At 35.9% G+C, this 27,902-nt stretch overlaps 3 protein-coding genes across 6 annotated transcripts; 2 read left to right on the plus strand and 1 right to left on the minus strand.

The window, feature by feature from the left end:
• Positions 1-12,984: 12,984 nt before the first annotated feature.
• Positions 12,985-14,495, plus strand: LOC116165014 (intraflagellar transport protein 46 homolog). The gene is made up of 6 exons (XM_031479281.1): positions 12,985-13,117; positions 13,175-13,348; positions 13,402-13,649; positions 13,701-13,962; positions 14,012-14,124; positions 14,179-14,495. Exons 1-6 carry the CDS (start codon positions 13,070-13,072, stop codon positions 14,465-14,467), a joined length of 1,134 nt encoding a protein of 377 aa, XP_031335141.1. The 5' UTR covers positions 12,985-13,069; the 3' UTR covers positions 14,468-14,495.
• Positions 14,494-15,363, minus strand: LOC116165016 (mediator of RNA polymerase II transcription subunit 18-like). 2 transcript variants are annotated; one of them, XM_031479283.1, is made up of 2 exons: positions 14,710-15,363; positions 14,494-14,661 (listed from the first exon to the last, which is right to left on the minus strand). In XM_031479283.1, the coding sequence occupies exons 1-2, from the start codon at positions 15,212-15,214 to the stop codon at positions 14,543-14,545; spliced, it is 624 nt and encodes a 207-aa protein (XP_031335143.1). In that variant the 5' UTR covers positions 15,215-15,363; the 3' UTR covers positions 14,494-14,542. The 2 variants fall into 2 exon arrangements, with proteins under 2 accessions (XP_031335143.1, XP_031335142.1); XM_031479282.1 differs by having other exon boundaries at positions 14,494-15,363.
• Positions 15,364-24,061: 8,698 nt separating this feature from the next.
• LOC116164265 (RNA-binding protein 1) lies at positions 24,062-26,064 on the plus strand. Of its 3 annotated transcripts, none has more exons than XM_031478410.1 (4): positions 24,062-24,234; positions 24,279-24,512; positions 24,565-24,654; positions 25,854-26,064. In XM_031478410.1, exons 2-4 carry the CDS (start codon positions 24,304-24,306, stop codon positions 25,942-25,944), a joined length of 390 nt encoding a protein of 129 aa, XP_031334270.1. In that variant the 5' UTR covers positions 24,062-24,234; positions 24,279-24,303; the 3' UTR covers positions 25,945-26,064. The 3 variants fall into 3 exon arrangements, with proteins under 3 accessions (XP_031334270.1, XP_031334269.1, XP_031334271.1); XM_031478409.1 differs by having other exon boundaries at positions 24,063-24,234; positions 24,296-24,512; XM_031478411.1 differs by having other exon boundaries at positions 24,063-24,234; positions 24,296-24,512; positions 24,819-26,025.
• Positions 26,065-27,902: the final 1,838 nt, after the last annotated feature.

Raw genomic sequence — 27,902 nt, forward strand, 5'->3', positions numbered from 1 at the left:
CGTATTATTTGGGTCTACGCCCTCTCGCTTAATGAGAGTTAGGTGCGTTTGGAATTTAAAGATGGCTGTTTTATGTAGTAATTGTAGCGGATCGTCTGGTTACCCCCCGCTGGACAATTTAAGCCCAGCGTTTCGAGTGAACGCAATAAAAGCGCACACCAGTTAGCTACAACTAATTCAGTTGGTTGGTTTTCGGTTTGCTCTTTCGAAAACAATTCGCGAAGGGCGTGATGTGATGGTTGGCTAAACCCAAAAGCATCGCGAAGGGATTTTAAAGCATTGTCCCAAATCGAGATCCAGTATCATGGTCAACTCCTTAATGGCATTAACATCGGTAATGTGAAGGCATCTATAAAGGTCTCGCAATCATCAGTTGTTCGTCTTGCGAATCCAGACGCACACTTGGAAAAGTTTCCAGAATCTCGTTGCGTAGTGGTTGCGGTGGACGGGAGCAGTCGTAGACGTCATTATACTTGCGATGAGCATTAGCAATTTTGATCAACGGGCGAGGGTGCACTTTTGAGTATTATGAGGAATCGAATTTAAATCTTGCACGTCCACTGGTCAAGAGTTGTTAGCAAAGGTCAAATAACCCCTGAATATATACAGGAACTGTGGTAGTTGAAATTAGAGCGTAAATTGCGAAAACGTAAAAAAACGCGCGGCACAACAAAGACGTGTACTAATTCAATTTTCCTTTCATTCACAGGGTTCTGATATTTTTGTAAAAAACGGCAACTCGCATTATAGTCTTAAACGACCACTAAATACCAGATTTTGTCGAATTCAGATTATTTTCCTACAGTTGGGGTAAGAATTAAAAAATCATTCAAAATTCGAAAGGGCGTGTCCAATAGCTTATCCTTAACGGATCTGATGTTTCTCGATAAAAAAATTAAAAAATAAACGTAATTTTCGGACTTTGCTTCTAAACGAAACCTTTTTCATTTGGTAGAAGAAGATAGTAAAGTACAAATTCAATCTGGGAAGCTTACACATAGACGGTCTTTTGGACTTAAGGAAGTAATTGTAATGGAAGAACCTAGAAATATATATTTATTTTATAATATTTGAATTCAACATACCTTTTTAATTATGTGACGATTTTGTAGCATTTAACTAACTCCTTTTATGTATTAGTTTCACAGTTTAATGTAACGACTAGACAGAAGTGTGGGTGCTTTTTAATTAAGTATGGCATATAGATTAAAATAAGGCAAAGTGCAGGAGTATATTTAAGTGAAAGGCAAACAAAGCTCCCGTAAACTTCGCCCATTACGGTCAGCATAACATGGATATACTCAAAACTGCAATAACACTGCAGTGTAGCATCCAAGCCCTGTTCATAGTAAAAGCAAATACATTGGATTTATTGAGACAGTTAATTTTATTACGGTACGTAAATTTATCAAAGAATACGTTTTAGGTTCATTAGAACTTAAATGGTTTGCAATTTCCTTTACTTTCATTTTTGAAAACTATAGGTCGGTCACCTCTTTGGAAGTTAATTGTCTAATAATTTTGAAGCGGATTAGGGAAACACTATATTTCGTTAAACTACTAAAAATTAGGTACTATACCATTACTTTGACATTTAAATTAAAATCTTAATTTATCGATTCTTAATGAGGAAGAGCAGGCGAAAATTTTGGGATTTCACTTTATAAATTTGTATTATTTATTTAAGCAAAGAAAGCGATTGTTAATTTTGAGGAAAGTATCACTTTCAACTTCAAAAAGGTAACAGTGTTTCGTATTACAGTAACCATCACATACCATACTTTATGATTCTGTTTTGACAGTTTTTTGATAATCTAGTACTTGAACTGATCTTTCAAGAGCGGGAGTGACAAGGTATAATTGATTCCTTGAACTTGATGTTTTCCGTATCAACTAGTCATTTTGAATAAAAAGGGTATCTATCAAGTACATTGAGAAATACAAAGCTCTCCCTTAAATTTGTATAAAACCTCAACACGAGTCATAAGAACAAAATTAGAACAGAAGCAAAGGAACCCAATAGACAAAGAAATTCCACTAAATTTGAGGGCCTAGACACTCACTGGGTCACCAAAGATGAATTGAGATTAGTTTAAAATGCGAAAAGTTTAATCACACAACCTGATGTACCTATATTTACGCACAATTGATATGGGATTTTTAATATTTAGGTATTTCCTAAAGCGTAAAAGCTCGACAGGTAAACCAATTTAATTGGTGTATAATGCAGCGGAGAGAGCCGCGAAATCGTTCAAAAAATTTTTTCGGAGTAGAAAGAATTGGGACCCACACCATTTTGTTCAGAAATGTTTGAACCTTCAGAATCTCGCTTTACGACATTTTCCCGTGGTCCTGACAAAAGTTACAGGCCGCTAAAGTTGAACTTTACTCATTTTTGCGCGCGCGACTAGACCACCGAAAGTATTTATTTTCTCAGCAACTAAGCGATATACATCAATAATTCCTTTTGTAAAATGAAAGTACATTTATAGCAGAATCTAAAGCATTCATATTTACCTACATTGTTATGCACAGTTTTTCGAAAAATGACCGTCAACTTCCCAAGTTCGTGTAGCAGATGAAAAGTGCGCACTTTGAACTCTCATAACTTTTTATTTCACGGTATCGATTTCCAATATTCATAGCTCATTCGATGCTCCAAAGCATTGTGATTATTTTATTTTCTATAACATTACCGTGAATTTTTCATAATAAAAAAGTTACGGTCATTTAAGTAAAAACCTACCGACCTCACCGAGTCGGGAGTCGCGAGTGAGACGGAGAGGGAAGGATAGTCAGCAGCGTTCGCTAAACAAGGAGCGATGCGTAAGAGGTTCTACTTTACTAAGAAATTTCTCTCCGAATACCAAAACTATATATTGAATGGTAGATACCGGAACTTACTTAGGATTATCAGCATGTACTTAGGCTGTTAAAGTCCGTTATAAATAATAATAATAATAATAACCATTTATTTACATTCTTGTTGTAACAGAAACCTATAACCTATGTATAAATGTAAATGTAAAAAAATGTCCAAAATGAAAATAACTATAAAATATCATTTGTAGCGTCCTTAGGTGTAACGACTAAGTTAAAAACTTGTTGTCACTACACCCCAAGGTGTACGTAGAAAACGCTTTTTGAACCGATCACAAGTTGAGAGTGATAAAAAACAAAGAGTTAGGGTAGAGTATCCGTTAAAATAAATAAATCTGTCATTCAAGATGGGAGAAATTATTGTGGAGAAGTTCTTTAATAAATTTGATAAACGCATGATATGAAATTGTTAAAGGGAAAGACAAATTTGTGTAGATTAATAGGTAATTATATAGCTTTTGTGTATAATACAAGAAGTAAGATTGACCAACTTTTTTCCGTATTTTTAAATTATACGCCAAATTCTTTATTTTTGTCCTTGTATCGTAATTGTGTTGGGGAAAATTTAACTTAAGCCTATTAATATTTTTATATATAAATCGAGATACCGAGAGAAGATATGATGATTTATTGTAAAAAGGTTGGTGTCCTTGAATAACAATTGAGAAGGGTAACGTGCATGCTTTTTAGCCATAATTTTGATTATTAGCTTCTGTGCCACCTCTAACTTATTTAAGTATTTGTGAGCTGCCCCACCCCACGCTAACAAACCATATCCCAGCACAGATTGCACAAAGCCGTAATAAACAATTTTTAATGAATTTTCATTGCAGAACCGTTTTAACTTTCTAAACAGATAGACATATCTCCTTAGTTTAATCACAAGTTGTGTAATATGATGGTCCCATCTTAGGTGTTTGTCAATGGTAACACCAAGATATTTGATGTGGTCCCTTTGAGATATACTTAGAGCACAACTACAATTAATCTTATCTGGTCGTTATCTAGTGATAGGTAAACGAGGAATTTGGATTTCTTCTGCCGATGTATTTCGCTTTTGAAAAAGGACTGTGCGTTGAATTTTTTTCGTCTGTTTCCACAGAATATGGCCCACTTATTCTTATTCTGTGACTGTTTCCTCATTGATGTCGAAGTTATTAATTCTCACTGTGATAAAATTATCATTTTTTATTTGACAATTCAACTCGTGTATAAAAAATCGCATAAGCCGCAGTGTAATTGTCACTTTGACAGCGGCAAAAGTTACCCGCAACTTTTCCAGCGACAAATGCACTAGTGGTTTTTTCACTTATTCATTTTGGAACCATTATCGCATTATCCTTTCCCATATGATTAGCTTGACGTCTGTCAATAATTGACTACTTAGTTTGGTGAATTTCTTGTTAAATTGTCCTGCCGAATTACACTCGAGGTTTGTATTTAAACCGAGTAAATTTGGGTTGTGGCAATTCAAATCTGTTTCCTTTCAGCAATTGGACTCGAAAAACTGTCAACCTTTTTCTCGTCCAATTGCTAGGCAACAGATTTTCATTACCTAAACAACCCAAATTTACTCGGTAAATACAAACCTCTTGTGCAATTATAAGTGACAAATTTTTGTGAAATGTAGGTAGACACCCTTAGCAGAACATGTAATATTGACGTTTACTGTACTTGTTATGCCACTGTCGGAGAACATTTTCTGACCCGAAAGGCCAATTTGCAAATGAGTGTAACTTTTGTTTGAAAAATGACCTTAAGAAAAACTGTTCAACAATTTTGTTCCGTATGTACCTACACAACAAACTTCGTGGAATTTTGTCAATTTTCGTTGTCCGGCCAAGGATTGCAGTGGAATTATTTTTTTCGAATTTTCAAAAACTAATTTCAGATTCGCGATTTTTATATTCAAAAACCACCAGATACCAAATTTCGTCGAAATCAACATTTTTTCCCACCCATAATGAGGGGTGTGCCCTTTTGTGGTAGGAATTTTGAAAAATTATTTGCAAAACCGGAAAGGGCATACAGCAAAACCTATTCAAAGACTTACCACCAGTCTCTGTAACTGTTGCTGAGAAAAAAATTAAAGGAGAAATGGAAACTTTACCACTTTTTTGAGGGTGGCTCCTAAACGAATACATGGAGTTAATGAATTGTTTGAGATTTTACAATGCAACTCGGCGGAATGCATTTGTAAACGGCCTAAATAGCTAGTTTTGGTATTCGGAGAGAAATTTCTTAGTAAAGTAGAACCTCTTACGCATCGCTCCTTGTTGCGCGAACGCTGCTGAATATCCTTCCCTCTCCTTCTCACTCGCGACTCCAGACTCGGCGAGGTCGTTAGGTTTTTACTTAAATGACCGTAACTTTTTTATTATGAAAAATTCAGGGTAATGTTATAGAAAATAAAATAATCACAATGCTTTGGAGCATCGAATGAGTTATGAATATTGGAAATCGATATCGTGAAATAAAAAGTTATGAGAGTTCAAAGTGCGCACTTTTCATCTGCTACACGAATTTGGGAAATAAGCGAGTTAGCGCAGCCTCTCCGCTGCACTAGTCTCGTTTTCATTCTCTTTTTAATTTTACCCATTTAACTGTCACAATTGTGCAGTGGTAATAGAAAGTGATAATTGGTCACTACGGGTGGTGCAAATCTTGCGTCAATCATAGGATGAAGTAAGATTGAATAAACTAAACAGTAAATTGTTATGAAAACAGCGCAACTTGATTAAGTTATATATTCCACAATAATATATGCCGCAATGTATAAATAGCACCTATCTATATTTCTCTATTTTGTGAACGGAGACGATACATTTGACAATAGGTCATTTTTATAGTTCTTGATGTAAATGACATACCTCATAAAGAATCATAGTGTACCCATACATAATTGTATTTGTAATACAAAAATGTTACTCAACGTACTATGTACAGGTGGTTCAAAATGGACACTTATGGAAGCACCCTATTTTTTGGAAATAGAAAATAATGAACCTAAGTGTCATTAGTTTAATTTTAAAGAGAAAATCACTGGCACATATACGATTTCAGCGATCTCTAATCGTTTAGCCGGTAAGGACGCATTTCTTTAATGCGCCATAACTTTCTTATTATTAAAGATTATTGAATTTGCCAAAACATTTTTTAGAGCATTTTTTTATGTAGAATCCATCGCGACCCAAAGTTTTTATACAGGATGTTTGGTTTTTCTTATACGACCCTAAACTACATTTTTTTAATATGGACCACCCTATAGGTATAGTTTTTGAAAAGAACGTAAAATTTCCTAAATTTTGATGTATCACTTGCTATATTTATAATAAATATTATTTACATTAAAATATTTTTACTGCCGACATCTAGGTTTCCATGGCGAACAAAACCTGGCAGCACCGCTATGTTCCCAATGTGCAGTTGACCTCACCGTGGGCCACATTATGTTGGAGTGTCCCACCTACGTGCTCCTCGTCGGTCATTTGGAGTCTACAACAACCTCCAGGAAACCCTAAATTCAAATGACTCCGCTACACTTACTGCCACAGTCCAGTACCTTAAAGCGACCAACCCGATTAATAAACTGTAAATAATTCAAATAATAATGTAGTTTTAAGCTGCTAAAAACGAAGGTTGATGTACATCCAAATAAATTGTCAATAAAAAAAACCTGGCAGGAGTGTTTCTTGGTTATTTGTTTACTAGTTCCTAATATTTTTAATTTCAAATAACACACAAAAACAAAGGGTGCGAAACCTCATGTGAATAAAACCAAGAACAATAAGTCATATAATATATTAATAAATAATGTAGGTAACCATGAAATTGTAGTTTTAAACAATGCTGCCATCTTTAGTTCGCCGGGGAAACCTAGATGCTCACCTAGATGTCTGCAATAAAAATATTTTAATGGATAAAATGCAATATTGCAAATAATGGTACATCAAAATTTAGGAAATTTTATGCTCTTTTCAAAAACTCCAAAATATATAGGGTAGTCCATATGAAAAATGTAGTTTAGGGTCGCATAAGAAAAACCAAACACCCTGTACAAAAACTGTGTATCGTGATGGATTCTACATAAAAAAATGCTGTAAGAACGATTTTGCCAAAATCAACCATTTTTAATAAGAAAGTAAATAAGACATTAAAGAAATCGACTAAATTCGAGAAACGCCCCATAGCGGCCAAAGGATTAGAGAAAGCTGAATTCTGCTTGCGCCAGTGACTTTCTCTTTAAAATTGAGCTCCAGGCACCTAGATCCATTTTTTCCGATTTCTCAAAATCAAGGGCCTTTTTATAGGAAAGTGTTCGATTTGGACCACTCTGTACTTTTTTTTACGTGCCATATAAAAATATGAAGTTGATGATGGGTTCTCAAAGACGAAACATCGCAGTGAAAATGTGTGGGCACCATATTGTAGAGCTTAAAAAGTGCCTATGTGGAAATGTTATTTTTCAAACGCGGCCTACAATAAAAACGAATATGGTTAGTTTCGGTTTTTTCGAATATCTTCGGAATTTTCGAATTTTTAAACATCATTTAATAAGCCCTAAAATACGCAACTCTTTTCTAATTTATCCAACTGTGTATCTCTTATGGTTTCCGAATTCCCCATACTGTTGATTCTTATCTTGGACACACTGTAAAAAAACCATGCAAATATCATCGAAGGAATTCAACCTAAATTTCTAACAAAGTATACCTTCCAAAAGAATATCCACAAAAAGTACTCCTTAATAGATTCAACATACCATCGTTAGAACATCTACGATTCGAAGGTAGCTCTCCTTTGCTACTGTCCATGGTAAACTTTTGTGATATCCAGATATTTTTCAAAACCGATAACAAATATTATTAAAATTGCCTATATTTCTACTATAGACCAATGGTTTTCAAAGTTATTTGCATGGCGCCCCCCTTCATAAAACTAAAATTACTCACCCCCCCCAACCCGATTAAAAAATAAAAAGTGCTGTTAATACAAAAGTATTTATTAAAAAATTACAGGGTGAGTTTTTTTCATTATGGGGACTCGGAAACCGTAAGACATACAAAGCCGTTTGGGGCAAATTTATGCAAAATTGTATGGTGATTAATTTTCCCTTCCAAAAAGCCTTGTAGGTTTACAAATAGCGAAGTTATGGCCAAAAAAACGAAAAATGTCATTTTCGAGAATACGTTGGCGTCCATTTATTTTCAAAAGATATCAAAAAATAATTTTAACAAAAGCTTGGTACATTTTTCTCAACTTTCTGACGGTGCTAAAAAAGTTGTTATGGCCCATAAAATATTGTTTTTCAATCAAGTCGGATATTGTATCCATAACATCAACAGCTTTTGAGGTCGTTTTTAGTTGATTTTAAAGCACATTAGCAATATCGCACACTGGCAACATTGCTTTCATCAGCATAAAAAGGCGAATTTACCGAATTGTAGATACCTTCTTATTGGTATAAGCATTGAATTTATAACTATCAGAAGCGCGGATCCCATATAACAGTTTGTGACCATGTGCCAACTGGCCGCCGCTAGGAGCAGTTCGAGCGTTTGAAAGTCCGTGGGCGATCGAAAGTGGAGCGTTACATTGACATTAGATGGCAGCATTACAAACCATTTATTTTGACCTTTCGAATATTTTCCTTTTTAATCGTCAGATGTCAGGAACTCCGGATGTTTTTTGTGTTATCATTGGAATGGTTTTATAAATAGGATTGGAATGTTCTAAAAATAGATCCCTTAAAAAGCATTGCGTAAATTTGTAATGTAAATAATAATACATTTAGACGAACGAAGCTTGCAGTCCTTGTCCTTGAAGGAATGCAATTTCATACATTCTATTCACAGGCAGTAAAATAGGCAGGTTCCACATTTTTACTGAAAGCGGGAGATTTTGTTATTAAAAAACGATCAAAAAAAATTTTAAGGCAAAATATTGTCCGTTGCAAGCAGGCAGCTACATCATTTCCACATTCACATTTGATAACTAAATTTCGCGAATCAGCTTTTTTTATAACCATGCAGCATTGTGCACAAATAAATCGGTCCCAGTTTACGTGAATTCCTATACCTACTAGAGCTGAGCGATAAATGAAATTGTTATCGATTTATCGATAAGTCTGTTCAGTCTGATAATTATCGATTAATCATTAATAACTACCGATAATTGATAACTATCGATAATTATCGATAACTTTAATCACTTATCGTTAACTTTCGATAATAATCGACAATTATCGATAAATCGTAAGGCTAATTTTCGATAATGATCGATAACGTTTGATAATTATCGATAACTTTTTATAATTATCGATAACTTTTTATAATTATCGATAACTTTTGAAAATAATTAATAATGATTGTTAGCTGCTGATAATAATCGATTATTATTGCCACGAAAATTGTCTATCTCTGATATTTATCGATTAATAAATAAGTAGCGGAAATTATCAAGAGAAAACTATCGATACTTTTTCATAAATCTCATCGATATATATTCTCAATCGATATATTACATCATCCATGCGTACACTCGCTAACATTTTTGTTTTTTTGGTATTGATATTGCGAGAGATAATTTAAATAAAACAGGATCTTTTGATGCTCAAGTTGTCTGAAATCAAAGGTGATCAAGCAGTGGCGGACTAAGGGGGGGGGCGGCAGGGGCGGTCCGCCCCGAGCCCCGTCACTAGAGTAGGCCCCCGATGCGTTGCAACTGCAAAGAGAGAAAAAAAAGACCTAGTATTGGCTGGGGTGGCCGGTGGGGAGGCGAGCGGCGGTGGGCGACGGCGTCGGGTCGGTATTCAGCAGAATAAAAGCGCGGAAACATAAATTTTAAGATTTCGTCATTTGTTATGTATCAATAAAACCTTATTCACATTCATAGCATTTTTCTATTCGTTTGTTGTGATTCATGGGTTAGAAAAGTAGGGCAGGTGGGGCCCCACTCTGAAAACCGCCCCAGTCCTCATAGACCCTTAATCCGTCACTGTGATCAAGTGGACGATAATCCTCAAAAATGAGTACAGCAGTAGGTTGTGAATTGTGATCATATGGCAACTCAACAATGCTCTTACATCGCTTTTGTTGGAAGTAAACTGGTATACCTAAACATTGAAAAGTTTATGTCGTATAAAAATTCTCTCGATAATTATCTATCTTAATAGTTTAGTTGTGAGATTAATCGATAGATTATCGGAAATTATAGGTTTATCGACCAATCCTTTAACATTTTCGATAAATTACACCGGTCTACAGCATTTTTGCGCATGGGACATACATACCTTATTTTTATTGCTTCTATAGCCACAAATAAGAATTAGAACAAAAAATGGTTATGTATTTGTTTTTGTGTGAAAAAAATGCAAAAAACCAAAAAATAAGAATACCTATAGAATCCTACTTACATAGGCATGATTTATTAAATGGTAGCGTTTCTACATTTATAATTTGTTTATCTTAGAGTCTAAATGTTTAAAAATGGAACAGTTTTGCTGTTTTTGTCATGTTCAACTGAATCTGATCTTCCATCATGCTTCCAACTTCCTGGCCTTGGGAAGGTGCCTAAGTTCCATTGTCTCGAGAAAGTGTTGTCCTTATTCCGAATAAGCTCCCATATTATCCTTAAATTGATCTAAATGAGAATGTAACCTGTGCATCTTTATTCTTTAGAGACATTCTATACCCCATGATACAAAACCAAATCCTGTCAGCTCGTCATAATTTTCAGCTCTATGGTTTCCCAGGAAACACTGAACGGGAAACCATGGACTATTGCCTTAAAACTGTTCCAGGATTTTTTTTCCTCTTTGCTAAGTAACCGCGGAAAAATATCACCCTCCATTTTTCTTTTTTTTTTTAGGGAAAACAAAGATTCCAGCTTTAATTTTCGCCCCTGAAAGCTTTCAATCAAATCGCTGTAACTTTTGTAAAAGCAAATATTTTCGATGTCTTAATCGCACTTTTTATTTATTTTTGCTTATTATAGTCAGAATATATATTGTGTAAATCCCATGCGCAAAAAATTCTTTTTTTGTTGACCGGTCGACCATTTTTTTTAAATTTATCGATTGACTATCTATTAATCGATAATTATCGATAAGTTATCGATTAACCATTGAGAACAAATTTCAAACGTCAGAATTTAAAAGAAAAGAGGTTAACGACCTTTTTATTTTGTATCAAAATTGCCCGGTGTGACGTGTGATCCTAGATCAGGGGTCGGCAACCTGCGGCTCTTTTGATACCTATAAAGTTGCGGCTCTCCGTATTTATCTAAAGAAATTAGTTCATTTGTTCGAAATTCGCCTTTTTAATTAATCTTATTTTGTATCAAAAGTATACTTGCAGCAAATAATTATCTAATTTTTGACACTTGTTTACTTTCTGGTATTCTTTTGTTTTTTTTATTATAGCCAGCCTACTCCGATGTATAAACACGTAATTAATTAATGAGTAGGTACTTTTGTGAAAAATATTGAATAACCTAAACACTGCGGAGTTTAAGCACAGGGCACCCCTTATAAACATTTAAGAGAAGACAAAAGCGAATAGCGAAATAAAATAGTGGTAGTTCCATTTGAAAAAGAATAGTTATAGCACTTTGAACAAACGGCATTGAAACAACCAAATATTCAGGATGTTCTATTTAAAAAGATCAGTTATTAATTGACATCGTAAAAATGGAACACCCTGTACATTCAAAAATAATTTCTGTAGATCCGCAACCACCAATATTTTTACCAGGTATCTATCAGCTATGTAGGAAAAACCGACGGACTGTTGCAGGACCCTGTATATAGCCAAAAACTATAATATTGAATCAAAAATTATTTGTGGCTCTTTAAGAATTGGGAAATTTTGTAAATTGTAATTTTTAGCTCTTCCGTTTCAATAGGTTGCCGACCCCTGTCCTAGGTAGTTTAACCGGTGGCAACGGTTTAACCGACACACACAAAAATTAAGAATAGATAGGTAGGTACATTTAATTTCTGTTACAGTGATCAAGGATGCCTGCGTATTTTTTGCTTTCCTGTTCAAATGTAATTCAATCTTCCTTAAGGAATGTTAAGTAAGGTCACGATTCATGAAAGGAAGAATGTTTATCTTACGTCATTCAACATCCTGTGTGCCACATAAATGCCTTATAAGTACGTTTCTTGGGTATCTAGAATTCTGTATACAACAATTACAAATCGAGATAGTGGGTTCATTACAGATTCCTGTATAATAATTAACAAAGGTAAAAAACTGACATTATTATTCATCTTTCTCGATGGTAGAGACATCTACGTCTTGTAATTTAAACTATTGAAAACAGTCACATATCCTGCCATTTAACCTGCGCTTCTGATAGTTATAAATTCAATTCAATGCTTCTTTCCTTCTTTTGCACAGTTTTAAACGATATAGCATGACCATAGAACAACAAACTGTTCTGGGGCCACGACAAGGTAGTATAGGTAATTACAAGTAGGCCAACGGTCGTTTCGAATTTAAATCAAAGTATGGTTAAGTTTACACATTTGCATTTGAATTACGTATTTTTTGTTTAGATTATGAAAATAATTTAAATACAAGTGGAAGTACTTGCACGATTATGCTCTTCTTCAGTTACAAATATTGACTAACCTTACATTTGAGCAAAAATACCTTTGCATTTATAGGTAAGGAATTCGTGATCATAAAACTTTTATGTTCAGTTTGTTCACGAGTTTAGCAATCATGATCATAAGGTCACACTTCGAAAGAACGTGAAGCGCCTAATGGTATTATGTTTTTGTGATGTATTGGCAACCAGCGTTACGTTGCACTCCTAATCAACGACCTATTAGGCGTTTCCGTCACCGACTCTCTGGTGAAGGTCAGACACGAGCTATCATACTTATGTTTTTGGCTACCTATTTTCTAACGTTTGTGTCTGTATTAAATGATCTAGCAATTTCCTTTGTTATTATTAACGATCAGGCCGCTACTTATTAGTTTTTTATCCCCAATTTGGCAGATTATGATAAGTTGTCGCCACTGTCATAAAATCTAGAAGTTGGTATGCGACTAGTATTTTGTGGAATGCTTCCAGTTTTCGTTGCTAAGCAACATAAGATAGACAAGTCGCACACATTTCAAATTGCTGCTTTATACATTTGCAATAATTTAAACTTAATCGATAATTATTATCAATTATGCAGGAGAAATCGGAGGACGAAAATAATCCTCTGAATTTATCAGACGTAAGAGGTTGGCCACTACAGAGGGGTACCTATATACTCAATTATCTGTACATTTAGCTCGAAAGTGTAGACTCGGAAGACAATATGGAAACAAATTATAGTGATAAGCCTCATTCTATGTTGAATCACCCTGCAAGCAAACACTTCCCTTTTTCACGTCGACCTTCTCAAGCACTAACAGATCACTCGGATGATGATCGGGTAGACACCGATCGGTTCATCTCAATAGAAGTAGGTGGCATAAATTATGATATCAACTGAATGTTAAGTACTTTATATTTCAGCCACAATCTGCACAAGTTGAGAGTGCCGGACCATCGAGTAGTCAGCAGTCATTACCAAGATCTGAATCTCCAAATCTTCAAGAAACACAGCTTGGTATGAAAGGAAGCTACAGCGATTCAGATGAAAGCGATGAGCTTGGAAATACTAAAAAGAAACGAGTTGCAATTCCTGGTGAATATAACCCTGGATCGTATGATGACTTGGAGGTCTCAAATGATATAAAAGAAGTGTTTCAGTATATTACCAAGTAAAGTTACGATTTATGTATTTTACACCAATTCAATTGGCACATTTACAGGTACGTCCCACAACAGCTTGCCTTGGATTACAAATTTAAACCATTTGTTCCTGAATTTATACCTGCTGTTGGTGACATAGATGCTTTCTTGAAGATAGTACCTCCACAAAAAACTTTATCAGGCAACGATTTTAAAGCTGTTGAATCACACTTGGGACTTACCGTACTTGACGAACCTGTAGCCAATCAAAGTGATCCTGCTCTACTGTATTTAAAACTACGAGCCGCTTCTATCACAGTCAGTCACACTAATGAGTCGATGGTAAAAGAAGCTGTGCACTCACCATATAGCTTATGTGGTTCAATTACAGGTTGTAAAGAAAATTGACGATGTTGAGAAAAACTCAAAAATCATAGATAAATGGATAAAAGATGTATCTGAATTGCATCGAAATAAATCTACAACAATTGTGAAATACTCGGAGTGAGTAAACCCATTAAAATAATCTCTTATAAGCTATCATTGAGTAAATTGCAGACCAATGCCGGATGTAGATGACCTGCTTCAAGAATGGCCTGAACAATTTGAAACGTCATTAAAACAGTACAGTATACCTAATCCCAAATTTGGTGGCAGCTTATCTGAATACATTAACATACTTTGCGCAATTTTTGATATACCAATTTATAAGAATAAGATTGAATCATTACATGTACTCTTTTCGCTCTTTATACATGTTAAAAATGCCCAAATGTATCCAACATATTCGGACGTTAACATCAAAGAAATGACTAAAAGCGAACCTGATCATTTAGTATTAGATTGAAAGAGATTATGTAAGAAATTAGAGTATACAGTAGCAACTAGCAAATATAATAAATTAAAGAAAAAAGTTATAAATTTATTGTAAATGAGCCAGTCGTTTATAATCGATCTTTTCCAAGTGGACTAAAGGCTTTAATTGTTCTGCAAACACCCGCATGTCTTCTGCAATTGCATCTTGACCCGACGGAGCTAGAACTGATAACTCAACTAAATAACTCTGTGAAATAGGTTCAACACTTTCACCTGGTTTATTAGTCAAACCACCCATTTTAAATACTTTCGACACGGTTATTTTCATACGTCCCTTCCTAAACATATAGCCCCTAGATATGTATTCAAAATCCATTCTGCAACCCAATTCGGTAAGAAATTCTACAATTGTAGAACTGCATGCCATATCGATACTTGATCGAACAACTGTAGGCCTGTTTTTATCTCCCAGTTCGTGTTGCCCTACGTAACGTAGCTGCCACGGAGCCTCTGGTACATCCAAAGCTCTTCGAACTCTTAACGGTAATACCATTGCAGATCCCGGACCTGAGGTTGCACGCAGTGTAAAGCATAACTCATGATCGTGAAAAGATTCCGGTCCACTATCTACGTTATCACATAATCCCCTCAGTCTATGAAGTAAGACCTCAACATACTGGTCTAACACCGAACCTTGAAGTAAATATTCTTGATCGGGTACAATGTTAGATTTAAGAGCGGTGTTAAGTGTATCTGTCGCCGATCCTATTACTGCCATTTTTTAATTAGGAAAATTCACCAGCCACAACTCATTTGCTGTTGATATTTCTTTTTGTTCAATCCAAATTACGAAAATGTTATAAAAAAACAAAACTACGAAATTGCACAAACAATTTGAGGTTAATCAATGTTAAATAAAACTTAACCTTGACAGTTTAAGATGACATTTTTCACTATACCGGGTGGGCAAATAAAAGGGGGAACGGATTACAGTAAAAAGTGTGTGGGGTGGAAATAAAGTCAAACCAATCATTTTGACTAAATAAGCGGGAGACCAAACTGTTTTATTTGAAAATTATATCACCAACAGTCCCATAAATTGTATTTCATCTTGAATTTTTTTTTAGGAACCGGGCCACATTAATTGACAAGTTACGATTAGGGTGTCGTAAAGCCGCGTGCGCACAGACCTGACGCGACGCGCACGCGACACACACACGACGCTCCAAAATTGCTAAGTGTGGTCGGGGAGCGCGAGCGGCTATAGCGCGGCCTATCCGAGGCTCGCCGCTATCCATTTAACTGCAGCTGATCGAGGTATATAAATCCAAACCCGTTTTCTATACATTTCACACCGCCACATGGAGATTTTCTTTGCACACTCACATGTAGTGTAAAATTCACATTCAGAGAGAGATTGACGCAGGGTGGCTACAAATTGTGCTATAGATTGATGTTCTTTTTGGGCTATGCCGAGAAAATAATGTTGGCTCACTACAGGTTTCCTTTGCGGCGCCAACATCTCCCTAAATTTCTTCATTAGATCTTCATATCCAATCTCTTTTATAGGGTTATCGGGTCCCATGAATGCCGCTAAACTATTATAATGATTAAGCCCGATCGAAGCACATAGAAGTTGAGCTTTTTTCTGCTCGTTTTGCAGATTTTTTTACGGCTGTATAATTTTCGAAACGTTCAATATAACAGTTGAATTTTTCTTTTGATGGGTCAAAACTTTCAGAAGGGACTATTGTTCCCATGGGTTGTTGCGCTATGTTTTGTGTTGCCTGATGTACTTTATACGAATCGATTAATCTTGTCTGGGTTTCGTTAAACAATTTCATAAATTGTTGAAACTGTGCTTCATCCATTTTTAACGATTTTTCTTTTTATGTGGTTTGCATTCCTCTGTTTACTCGTCGCCAATTGTTGTGTATTAAATAAGCGATTCCAATTGCTTTTAAAAAGTATATTGTGAACAAATTGTACATGTGATAGTCCGAGACCCGGCTGCCATTTTTCATGACCAATAATAAGAAACCTGAAATTTTGTAGAACATTGCTAATAAACGTAGTGAACGTCAGCTGGCCCAGTAGCGGTGGGTGTAGTCGCGGCAGTCATCCGAAGATGTATAATTATGATGAACAAAAACCAATATTAAGAAAGCTGAGATTTGGTTTGTAGGTTGATTACTATCTACATAAACGGAAAAAAGTAGTCAGCTGACTGTTTGGTGGTGGGTTGTACATCAGCTTCACGTGTTAACATGCGAAAAATGTTTAGGTATTTTATTTTATTTTCTAAATTTGCATTTTTCTCTAAAGGTAAGCATCAGAGTGAAAAATGTTAATTACAAAAAATATGTGTCTTGATGAAATCTACAAAAAACTCTCCTAAACGTTTTGCGTCGGGTTCAAAATAAAGGCGCTAGAGGGCATTTTCTAAATGTTATACTGGTATTTATATATCTATGGTTATACTATGAGTTATGACGCGTGTATAATGAATGCTATGACCAAAGATAATTGCAATGACTCTCTTAAAAGTAGACGGAAAGTCAAGTCAGGAGTTTACCTGCCAACTAGTTTTCAAGGTAATTTGTTAATTTCTCTTCAGGAAAAAAAGAAGAAAATAAACAAAATTATGTCGTTCCGCACTAAATGTTGAAGGCAAATTGTTGCAAGGCAGCCCAACATCATTTTTTTGATTCGCAAAGTTTCAAGTCCGTGTTGCGGCCGGTACTCGTTAGTTACATTTCAATTTAGGAACGCGTCGCTCGCAACGTTGCAAGATGTTGCGAAGCAAAATGTTGCATCCGACACGTTTCAAGTCTAACGTTAAGCCTTAAACCACGGAGGTACTTATGCCTTAAACATTGTCGTGATTATACGATATACGTATACTCTTCTCAAGCATAACGGACACAATGGCTTGGTGTCCCGCGTCAGTAGCAAATTCGGAGCAGCCGCTGTGCAAGACACTCAAAGTTCAAAAAGTAGGGGAGTAGCATCGGTTTTTTTCGAACTTTGCGAATCAAAAAAATGATGTTGCGCTGCCTTGCAACAATTTGCCTTCAACATTTAGTGCGGAACAAGTGTTATAACAAGTCTCTGGTGCGGAACGACATAATTTTGTTTATTTTCTTCTTTTTTTCCTGAAGAGAAATTAACAAATTACCTTGAAAACTAGTTGGCAGGTAAACTCCTGACTTGACTTTCCGTCTACTTTTAAGAGAGTCATTGCAATTATCTTTGGTCATAGCATTCATTATACACGCGTCATAACTCATAGTATAACCATAGATATATAAATACCAGTATAACATTTAGAAAATGCCCTCTAGCGCCTTTATTTTGAACCCGACGCAAAACGTTTAGGAGAGTTTTTTTGTAGATCTCATCAAGACACATATTTTTTGTAATTAACATTTTTCACTCTGATGCTTACCTTTAGAGGAAAAGGCAAATTTAGAAAATAAAATAAAATACCTAAACATTTTTCGCATGTTAAGACGTGAAGCTGATGTACAACCCACCACCAAACAGTCAGCTGACTACTTTTTTCCGTTTATTTAGATAGTAATCAACCTACAAACCAAATCTCAGCTTTCTTAATATTGGTTTTTGTTCATCATAATTATACATCTTCGGATGACTGCCGCGACTACACCCACCGCTACTGGGCCAGCTGACGATTACTACGCTTATTAGCAATACTAAATGAACCATACTACAAAATTTCAGCTTTCTTATTATTGGTCATGAAAAATGGCAGCTAGCTCCCGGACTATGAACTTTAATATAACGTGACAGACAATTCTAATTTTTTTTATATAAACAAGTAACTAAGCAGCAGATCCCGGTTTGCCAACTTTTGATATTTAATAGATATAGGTACTACAGCCACCATCTACGTTTTTGTTTTCTTGGTAACAAATGGGATGCAAGAAGCATCGCACCACCGCCTATTAAACATGCTCCAGCTTTCTCCTCGTTCGACATGTATGTAACACTAACAACTGATTTAACTTGTGGAGGGTGCGTCTCTCCACATGGCTCCCAGCTGGTGCGCGAGTGAACCGCGTTAAGTCGCGTGCGCGTTGCATTCGCGCGATTGACGCGTCGCGTCAACCCCAGCCACACACTCGTCGAGTAGCATGGGAAGTAGCGTGACGAGGAGGCAGAGACGTAGTGTGGCCACATCACTCGCAATGCCGCTCGTCATGCTCCTCGTTCTGCCAACCGCTCCATGTTTTGTCGGTTTTTTGGGCGCGAGTCAAAGGATCGTCGGCAATACGAGCGCGAGGGACTGGCCACATATGACATAATCGCGCGAAGCGCTGGCAGAAAGCATCATCCTTATTTTTTTTAATGACGAATAGATGTCATCCAACATCTGCGTTAGTGAAGACGACGAGGACGTATCTCTTTTCAGGAAATTGATGTAATTAGCTATACCAAAAATGCATAGCCAACAGTTTCGACATCCATCGTGTAACGTGTTGCAAACTTAGATCATATGATCTAAGGTTGCAAAGGCAAATGCCAAATGCGGAGTGAGGCGATTAATTGCACGAGTAAAGGAGTGTGTGGACAAAGAGCGAAACATCGCGGCAGCACGTAGAGCAGGGCGATGGGCAGTGCGAGGAGCATAGTGTGGCTGAGGCATAGGCACGCCGAGGCGTGTAAAGGTATCTAGTCTATGTTTTTGGTATCATGGAATTCATTTATGGTAACAAAAATAACCTACAGGCATCAAGAGTGCATGAGAGGCTCCCACCAAGATATTCCACAGTTTTAATATATAAACTACCTACTACCTATTTTATTTAATAAAAAAACACACTAACAAATCAAAAACAATTCAAATTACATGTAGTGTAATTATACAAAATGAAAGATCGCCAAGTACTCACTGACGTCCTCTGTGATTGCGTTATCGTTATCCCCACTGAAGAGATATTTCACATATGAATAGGTATTAAAGGTTCGGTGTAGTAAATTATATAGGTATGTCGAAAGTATACAATACCCTTACCCTTTGTGGGATCCCTAATACATTTTTGGCATGCAGGGCCGCAGGGGAACATGACAGTCTATGTCTCCGGCAACTGGACCGAAGGGTCTCGCAGCCACACCTGTCCAGAGCACCGACTGCTTTTCATACCTGTGGCAGCTTGGACCACAGAATCATCCAGTGTCTGACTTCAAGCGTCAATCTCCATCCTTCAGGACTTGTGGAGTTTCCCTTTATCTGGTTTGCACAGTCCCAGTGTGACCATCAGCGACATACGCCGTTCTCTTTGTGTCCAATGCAGCACGAGTTGGGGGAATTGAAGCAAGATCGCTTATCTTCTGAAGATTTCTTGTTTTCGTGAAAAATTATCTTTGCTCTGATTCTGTGCGGACACCATACAGTTTTACTGTGAATTTTTCCGCGTTCGCGTATACTGTAGGATTAATTTCAGCTTGGGGGTTGAAAATCACATTAAAGGCGGTAACGCGGTAGTAAAAGTATCATTTTTTTGCAGTAAAGGCAAGCGTTCTGTGCGGGCAGCATGGGACGAATCCTTTACTATTGCCTTTAAGGAAATTTCCAACCTCATGACTTTACATAGGTACACTTATACATACTCTGTATGTGGTTTAACAAGTGCAAAATGTGCAAGATGAAGGAACCAATGAATAAAGAACACACTGGGTATATACCTTAAGGCGGGTCTCCACCCAACTGGGCTAAGCCGGCGGCTTCTCCGCCCTTGCCGCCAACACAACATGCCGCGGCTTGCTGCGAATTTGACGCGGACTTAAATTCAACTCCACCACACTGGGCAGATGTATCAGCTTGCAGAAAGTACTTATTCTTCATCCGAGATTGTTTGACTACGACGAAATTTTTTTGTTAAGGTCCTAAAAATTGTTATCAAGCAACAAATAAGAGGAAGCACATGTTTTAGGTACGGCCTCGGGCCTAGTTTAAACAAAAATCTTCGTTGTGAAAAACAAAATACAAACTCAAATTTCAGAGAAAAGCAAACAAAAGACAAATATACCACGTAAACAACGTGAACGTACCGTTTGACACAAATACGCAAAACTGACTGAAAACACACGTTTGCACTTGTTCAGATAAGGCTCTCTAAATGTGAGTAAGCTCGGTCGCCATATTGGACCCAGCCAATGGAGGGAGTTGCCTTGTCAGCTGGTGAATGTTTACTAAACGTTGCTCTGTTTTTATAAATTTTCATGGTTGTATTGCCATTTTCGTTCTTTCGGAGTATAAATATTGCTTGTGTAGTGCCGAATTGGTGTAGTTATATATCAACGTGCGGTAGGAAGACGAATTAATAAGTATTTACTTCAATTCTGTTACATTAATTTAATAAGGTAAACTATTTACATTACTTGATCTTGATCGTTATTCTTTTTGTTCAAGGAATGTGTTGCCTTTGCCCCTAAATGTGTTTCTGATGATAAAGTTTGCCAACTCAAAAATTTCTTGTAAAATTAGGTTAACTTCTTACATGCATGTTTATCAAATTCATCAATTCAAATCATATACCTACATTATCACGTATATTATTATGGCAGATTATCAAGAAAGCATTTTAAAAATGCCCTGCTGTGCAGCTCCAAATTGCAGTAACCGATCTGAGAAACGGTACAGTCTATACCGAATCCCAGCAGATGAGCCTCGGCGGTCGAAGTGGGTGCAAAACATGAGACGAGATCGAGGACCCGATAAATGGCAACCAACTACAGGTTCACGTATTTGTGAGGTAGATATCTTAGAATATTACCACAAATTTTAAATTATGATTAGTTTATTATTTGTTTCTTTCTTCTTTCGTAGGTAAATTTTGAAGAGGATCAGTTTGAGACCTGCCGAAAGGACAAATTGAAGAAACTGAAACCCAATGCAGTGCCCACATTATTCGATGTGCCAAATCCTCCCCCAAGGATTACTCCTTTACCTAGGAAATCATTGTATACAAGGAAACGAGTCTAGGTACATTCAATTAAATTAAAGGAATTTATAATATTCAGTACCAAGATATATAGAATATATCTTGTTCAGTACCTATCCACAGAAAGTAAGATTTAGAAAGGTAGGTAATATAAACTTGGCGGCAACTGACATTTAAATATTTTTTTCTACAATCGATATCCAAAGTAGGCATTTGCGCTCGTATTTGACAATGCAAACGTCATCTTTTTCGAGGAATGTCACTTTGTCGCTTATAAGCGACAAAATAGCAAAAACGCTCGCTCTCCCAATTATTAACTATAAATCAAATATGCATTGCTCAGAGTATCCAATGACAACGAGTAAATGACATCTTTCATTTGGACATAAGATTAAAATGATTTGAGTGAAAAATTTAAATTTCTGGAAATATGTGAACTGCTCGATTGTAGAAAAAATCTTGTGTGTAATTCGAGCGCAAATTGATTGTCGATTTCAAGAGATTGCCGCGCTCCTTCGTCGCGCGTCAACTGTTTCTTTCAATCGACAATATATCATTTTGCGCTCTTAATACACAAATAGCTATTTAATTTTAAAAGGTTCGCCCTTTAAAATACTAGATTTCGTAATTTATAATGCGAAAAGTGAGAGTATATGGTTCTTCGACAGAAAAAGAAACCAGATTGTAAATTGTAATTAGTTCCGAACTTTGTACCTATTTCTAAATGTATGTAAATTTTGAATGTTTTTCATATAAACCTTTTTACCTCTTTTCACTCATTAAAATAAAAACACTTAATTTAAAAATTGGGCTGAAATATAAAAGCAAAGAACTGTATTAATTTTTGTTTTTGCGCCATTTTCCTTGGGTAGCAAGTCGACACTTGTATGAACTTATTTGAATACATAAGCAGCTGACAGCGTTACTCGCTCCATAGGTTGAGTCCAAAATGGCCGTCGAGCATACCTAACTTTTTAGAGCTCTAGTTCAGACAGAGCCTGCCCTTATCCTTTCACATTTACCGACATTTGCCCGCTAGCAAAATTATGCCGGCGGCCGGGCCGATGCTAGCGGCCTCGAAAGGATGTTATTTCTAAAGCCCATCACACAATGAAAAAAATAAGGAATAAGAAATACGGAATAACAATTTTTGTACTCATTGAATGGAAAGATAATGTTTCCAAGCATCCTCGATGCACGGGAAAACGACTTTCCCGCATCGCGGGGTTTTTTAGTTTCCGCTGGAGAGAAGGGGTTATGCGCGTTCTTCGGTTGGTAGTACTTATTGAAGTCAACGAACGTCATGTCATGGTTAACTGTCATCTGCTGTAAAATCAATTAAACCCTTCGTTGAGGGTATTTAGTGCGATTAATCGGAAACAGACGTAGGTACACTAAGTTTTACGTAAATATATAAACAAGAACTTATAACGCAATCAAATTATTTTTCAGAAGTGGAACTCAAGAAAAAGTAAATTATTGTTAAAACGTCTTAAAATGTGACCAGTGATATTCCGCAACTATTGGCATATGCAGCTTAAGAAAGCACATATTAACACACACAAAGCTTCCAAGGATTATAAATGTAACGAGTGTATTTACGCAACTCAAGATAAATCAAATTTGAGATCACATTTGTTCACACGTCTTCTAGGAATATTAAATACGATCAGTACACTTACGCGATCAATAAAAGCACTCTTTTCAAAGCATATTTGTTAACACTGAAGACTTCCAAGGATATGCAGTGCAAACGATGCAATTCCGTGACCAGTAGTAGCACTCATTGCAAAGGCAAAATATGTATTAACCAAAGATCTGAAAGTTTTAAATGTGACCAGTGCGATGAAAAGTGGGTAGTTACAAAACTATGTTACCAACCAAACATATTATTGTGTTACCAACTCATGATTTAAAAAAAACTAATTTACAAAACTATTAATTTTGACATTTTTTACGCAATTCGTTACAAAAAATATTGTACCTAACTCTTTCGGAAAGAATTTTCCCGCATTCGCACTAAATGCAGCACTCCCTACGGTCGTGCTGCAAACAAAGTGCTCATGCGGAAAAATTAACTTACTGAACTTGTTAGGTAAATAACTATTTCAATCTATTGACCTTTATGGATTTGCATACAATACTGAAATATGAAATAAGCCTAGCAAATAAGAAATAATAATTTGGTTCAGTCGAATTTTTATTCCTTATTTCATATTGCGAACCAATGACATTAGAAGAGGCGCGTATTCAATATTCATTATTTTACCTTGTTAACCTAAAATAAAACAAGTACGAGGTGTTTATTCACTTGTACCTTTATCAGCAATTTATTCTATTTCTTATTCCTTATTTTTTTCATTGTGTGATGGGCTTAACTTTTCTTCGGAAAAAGCCGGCGGCACGGGCCTAGCCCAGTTTGGTGAAGTCCCGCCTTTAGACTATACAAAAGAGATATGCCGTTTTTTAATCCAGATTTTAAATACATCATTTTCATAGTAGAAAAAGCTCGGCTGCTTTCGAAAAATGATGAAAATGTTCAATTTTGATTTAAATATTATTTATAAATGGTTGACAAATAAAAACTTCGCGCTTATTTCCCATGATGACCTCAAGCTCAACGCGCATGTTTGCATAAGTTTATTAACCGAAGCGACGCTACCCAAACCCAATGCCCAAACCAAACTTGCAAGAGTGGGAACGTAACAATCGCCATCTTATTTTCCACATTTCTTTGTAATTGTACTTATTTGTAAGCATTTTATATTTTACCTTTTGGTAAAGCTAAACCATTGTATTCGTTTAGTGTTGTGTTTTTATCTCAAACCAGGTATGTACTTTCTCCGAATGTTCTTAAAATATACATTAATGAAGGTCAATTAATCAATAAGCTTGGAAGATGTCTCGCTATCGTGAATGGGATTTATCCTGCAAGGTCTACGTCGGAAACTTAGGGTCGTCAGCAAGTAAACACGAAATTGAAAGTGCTTTTAGTAAATATGGCCCACTTCGGAATGTTTGGGTCGCTCGTAACCCACCCGGCTTCGCTTTTGTCGAATTTGAAGATCCACGTGATGCCGAAGATGCAGTCCGTGGGTTAGACGGAACGTATGTTGTCTTTTAAGTTGTGTTCTTCTGATTTTAATGGGCCTCTGTTTAGACGTTGCTGTGGGACCCGAATCCGTGTGGAAATGTCAAATGGCAGGTCTCGCAGGGGAGGTGGACGCAGACCTCCACCAAGATACTCGAGGTAAGGTTTTCTATGATTTTCTCTTTAGCATTTTTGATGTAAATTTTAGCAATACAATATACCTCGATTTGCTAATTCATAATTACGAGTGATCTACGTTGAATTATGAGTTAGCAGTGGTACTAAAGACGGCAGCAGTTAAACTGTTTTGGCGCACATTGCAGGGCAGCGCTACTGCTGTTGTTTACTTCTCCTCCTGACTGAGCCCAACCTTTCCTTGGTATAAACATCTCATCTTACAACGATACACCAAACTACTACAGCTACTACATCCACCATCAGTGGTGCGCGACCGTCCATTTTGACTCAACTCGACAGCTGCCTTTCTCAACTTTTTTTAAATGAGCCTTCTACACCAGCAGCATTTTCAACCATCAATCAACCCACATCGTCTTCTTAAAAAAAGTATATTATTTTAATGTTCGTGGAGTCAAAACTTTCTACGCTAAAAGCTCATTTAACAACTTTTCAAAAGTAGGCTGATTATATAAGATACACGTTTAAAGAATTGCCAAAGGTTTATCTCATTAATTTATTCAATGAAATACATAAATTGCTTAAGGTTTGCATGTTACAAATGACAATCTTCCGACTTTCTATTAGTATCCTAATCACAGTGATTAATTTAATGGCCCAATTAGCTCTCTTAAAACCTGAATACTTTCTAATTAATGCTAAGGTAAAGTAATCAAATTGGAATTGAATTAAAACCTTGTGTGTATACTATTTGAACTTTTCACTTAAAAATTTAACAAGTATGTTTTTTACCAACCGGTAACAGTCAAGCTGCCTGTAAAATGTTGGCCCAAAATTAACCTTTTTGGTGAGAGTTCAGGAAAAGGGCCACTAAACATTATTAATTAGATGCTGTGTTTAGGTTACAGTTTTAAATTAAAAAAATTATGGTAACTGATATAGGAAATTGTCATTATTCACAAGCAAAGCAGGTGGTACATTAGGATTTGCTATGCAGTCTATGTGGGAGGTAGGATATTACTTGAGAAATTCTCCCCTTGTTCATAGTAGTTAAAATATACGATATCCTTAGTAAAATGTTGGACATTGCGAGTTTACAAATTATAGACATGGGAGTGGATATTCTCAAGGGGAAGATATAGCTTTTGTTCTGTTATCCATAAAACTTGAAAAGAAAGTTAAAGGTGTACAAAATTAATGTAACTTGATTATGTGTATTATAGGTCTCGTTCTCCAAGGCGGTCCCGTTCTCCAAGATCTCGTTCTCGTAGTCGCAGCCGAAGAAGCCGTTCAGATTCAAGAGATCGTCGTTAAGACGAATTTTTTTCCATCTATTTATAATGTCTTTATTTTAAACATCAAGTTTTTTTATAATATGATAATTGATTTATTTTAGACGTGTATGAGTTTACTAATACATAATTAGATACAGAATGGAGTTTTTTGAGGTCAGATCCAGAATGGTTCTCCATATTTATAACGAGTAAAAATGGAGTTCAGATACTAAAAAATAAAATTCTGAATGGATAGCTTATAATTGAAGGGGTGAGTGGATGAAGGAGTTATGTAGCCAAAGGTTCATTTTGACATAACTGACTTTAAAGTGTTATTGCTGGAACTTTTATATTAAGGCTCCTCTGTAGTCAATCTGCCATATTGGAAAAATAGCTAAACTTTCTTATGAAATACTGCTTTTGTAGTTGAAGTCTTAACAAATTCTCAGTAGTGGATATTCTTTGCAATGATGAAAAGAACGGCGGTACTTAAAAAAAGTTGAAATATCGGTCTTAGTTTTTTAGGAAGATCGATGAATAGAAAAATCGTTTTTCGTAAATAACAGCCGTTGTAATGGGAGTAGGAAAACCTACAGCACCAATTTGGAAATCCGACAGTATTTCTTACGGCGGTACTTAAAGATATTATTTCCATCTATTATGATAAGGCATATATTTTAAAAAATATGTTTCGCGATCTTCAGAAAAAAATCAAAACGCTAACGTAAGGATAGGCAACCCAAATTGCACTTATAACGCCTGAGGCGACAAGTCATTATTTGAAAGGGAAAACAAAAGAAACTACCTGGCATTACCCTACACATTGTTACGCCGTTCCTAATGATATGGATCAGATAAATTACTATTTATTATTTATTTATTTCAATGCTGTTGATTTGTAAATCATAATGTCACATATTCCCAAGACGAAAAATGGATATCCTATTATAGGTACATTGGAAATAATAGTATATTAAGATACAAGTGTATAATCAAGTCTTTAAAGCACGCGCAACGAGATTAAGGCGCCTATGAACTGAATCTGAAATGACCTATAAAAGGACAAAATAGTTTATAAAGGATACGGTTTTACAGTTGCTTTGGAAATTAGGTCGATGTTGGATATTGTAGGAAATATAGTACACATTAATCCTACGGATTTTTATTTTCGATATTTATCATATTTTTTGAAATAATTAGAGTCGTTGATAAAACGAATTTAAAGGATAACTGGAGTTCTATTTTCGCGATGAACATGGTTTTTGGCGATTTATAATCTGCTAATAAAGCACTTTAATCCTACGGATAGCAATTTTTTTCATCTTTTATAGAAAAGCGCCAAATTGGTAAAAAGATTTGTGTGATGTCACGAATTTTTCAGTGATTTAAATCGAAGTTAGGCAGCTTAGATTGCACCTCATTTTTCCGGCGAAATTGACTGTTGCATTATGACACAAATAAAGGGGAAATTCCTTTAAATATACACCTTTTTACCATCTTGTCGAGTTTCTTGTGGCTTATACTTTCATTGCGGGTATCTATAACTTTTTATTTTTTCCGCTGTTTTTTAATCCTACTGACCCTTCGTTCGCAAGGCACATATGTACGGCAAAATGACCGAAACGTAATTTTGACCGAATGGAACGCAGTATAATCTGCTAACAAAGTCCACTATTCGTACGGATAGCTATTTTTTCATCTTTTATAAAAGGTCCAACTTTGAAAAAAGATTTGGGTGATTTAATCACTTTCGCAGTTCCTTTTATCAATAGCGGTTCCGCTTTAACACTTTTTAGACTTTCTATGAAAATTAAATTCATTTTAGGCACGTAAATAACAAATAGGTAATTTGGTCAATAATGATCATAATAAATACCCAGCAACGAATTTATTGGGATAAATCTTTATTGAATATAAAACATGCAGGGATACGTCTCACAACAACAGTGAAGGGACTCATAAGTATCAGGAAAAGATGATTTTAAACAATAGACAAAG

Source organism: Photinus pyralis, unplaced genomic scaffold (assembly GCF_008802855.1).
Source record: "Photinus pyralis isolate 1611_PpyrPB1 unplaced genomic scaffold, Ppyr1.3 Ppyr1.4_LG2, whole genome shotgun sequence".
In the NCBI taxonomy this organism is placed as follows: domain Eukaryota; kingdom Metazoa; phylum Arthropoda; class Insecta; order Coleoptera; family Lampyridae; genus Photinus; species Photinus pyralis.

Bases quoted from the DNA above. Each gene is read 5' to 3' on its own strand.
- LOC116165014 (XM_031479281.1), top strand. From the start codon at position 13,070: ATGCAGGAGAAATCGGAGGACGAAAATAATCCTCTGAATTTATCAGAC. The intron at 13,118-13,174 runs GTAAGAGGTTGG...CTGTACATTTAG, and splicing joins ATCCTCTGAATTTATCAGAC to CTCGAAAGTGTAGACTCGGA. The intron at 13,963-14,011 runs GTAAAAGAAGCT...GTTCAATTACAG, and splicing joins GTCACACTAATGAGTCGATG to GTTGTAAAGAAAATTGACGA.
- LOC116165016 (XM_031479282.1), bottom strand. From the start codon at position 15,214: ATGGCAGTAATAGGATCGGCGACAGATACACTTAACACCGCTCTTAAA.
- LOC116164265 (XM_031478410.1), top strand. From the start codon at position 24,304: ATGTCTCGCTATCGTGAATGGGATTTATCCTGCAAGGTCTACGTCGGA. The intron at 24,513-24,564 runs GTATGTTGTCTT...GCCTCTGTTTAG, and splicing joins GTCCGTGGGTTAGACGGAAC to ACGTTGCTGTGGGACCCGAA. The intron at 24,655-25,853 runs GTAAGGTTTTCT...TGTGTATTATAG, and splicing joins CCTCCACCAAGATACTCGAG to GTCTCGTTCTCCAAGGCGGT.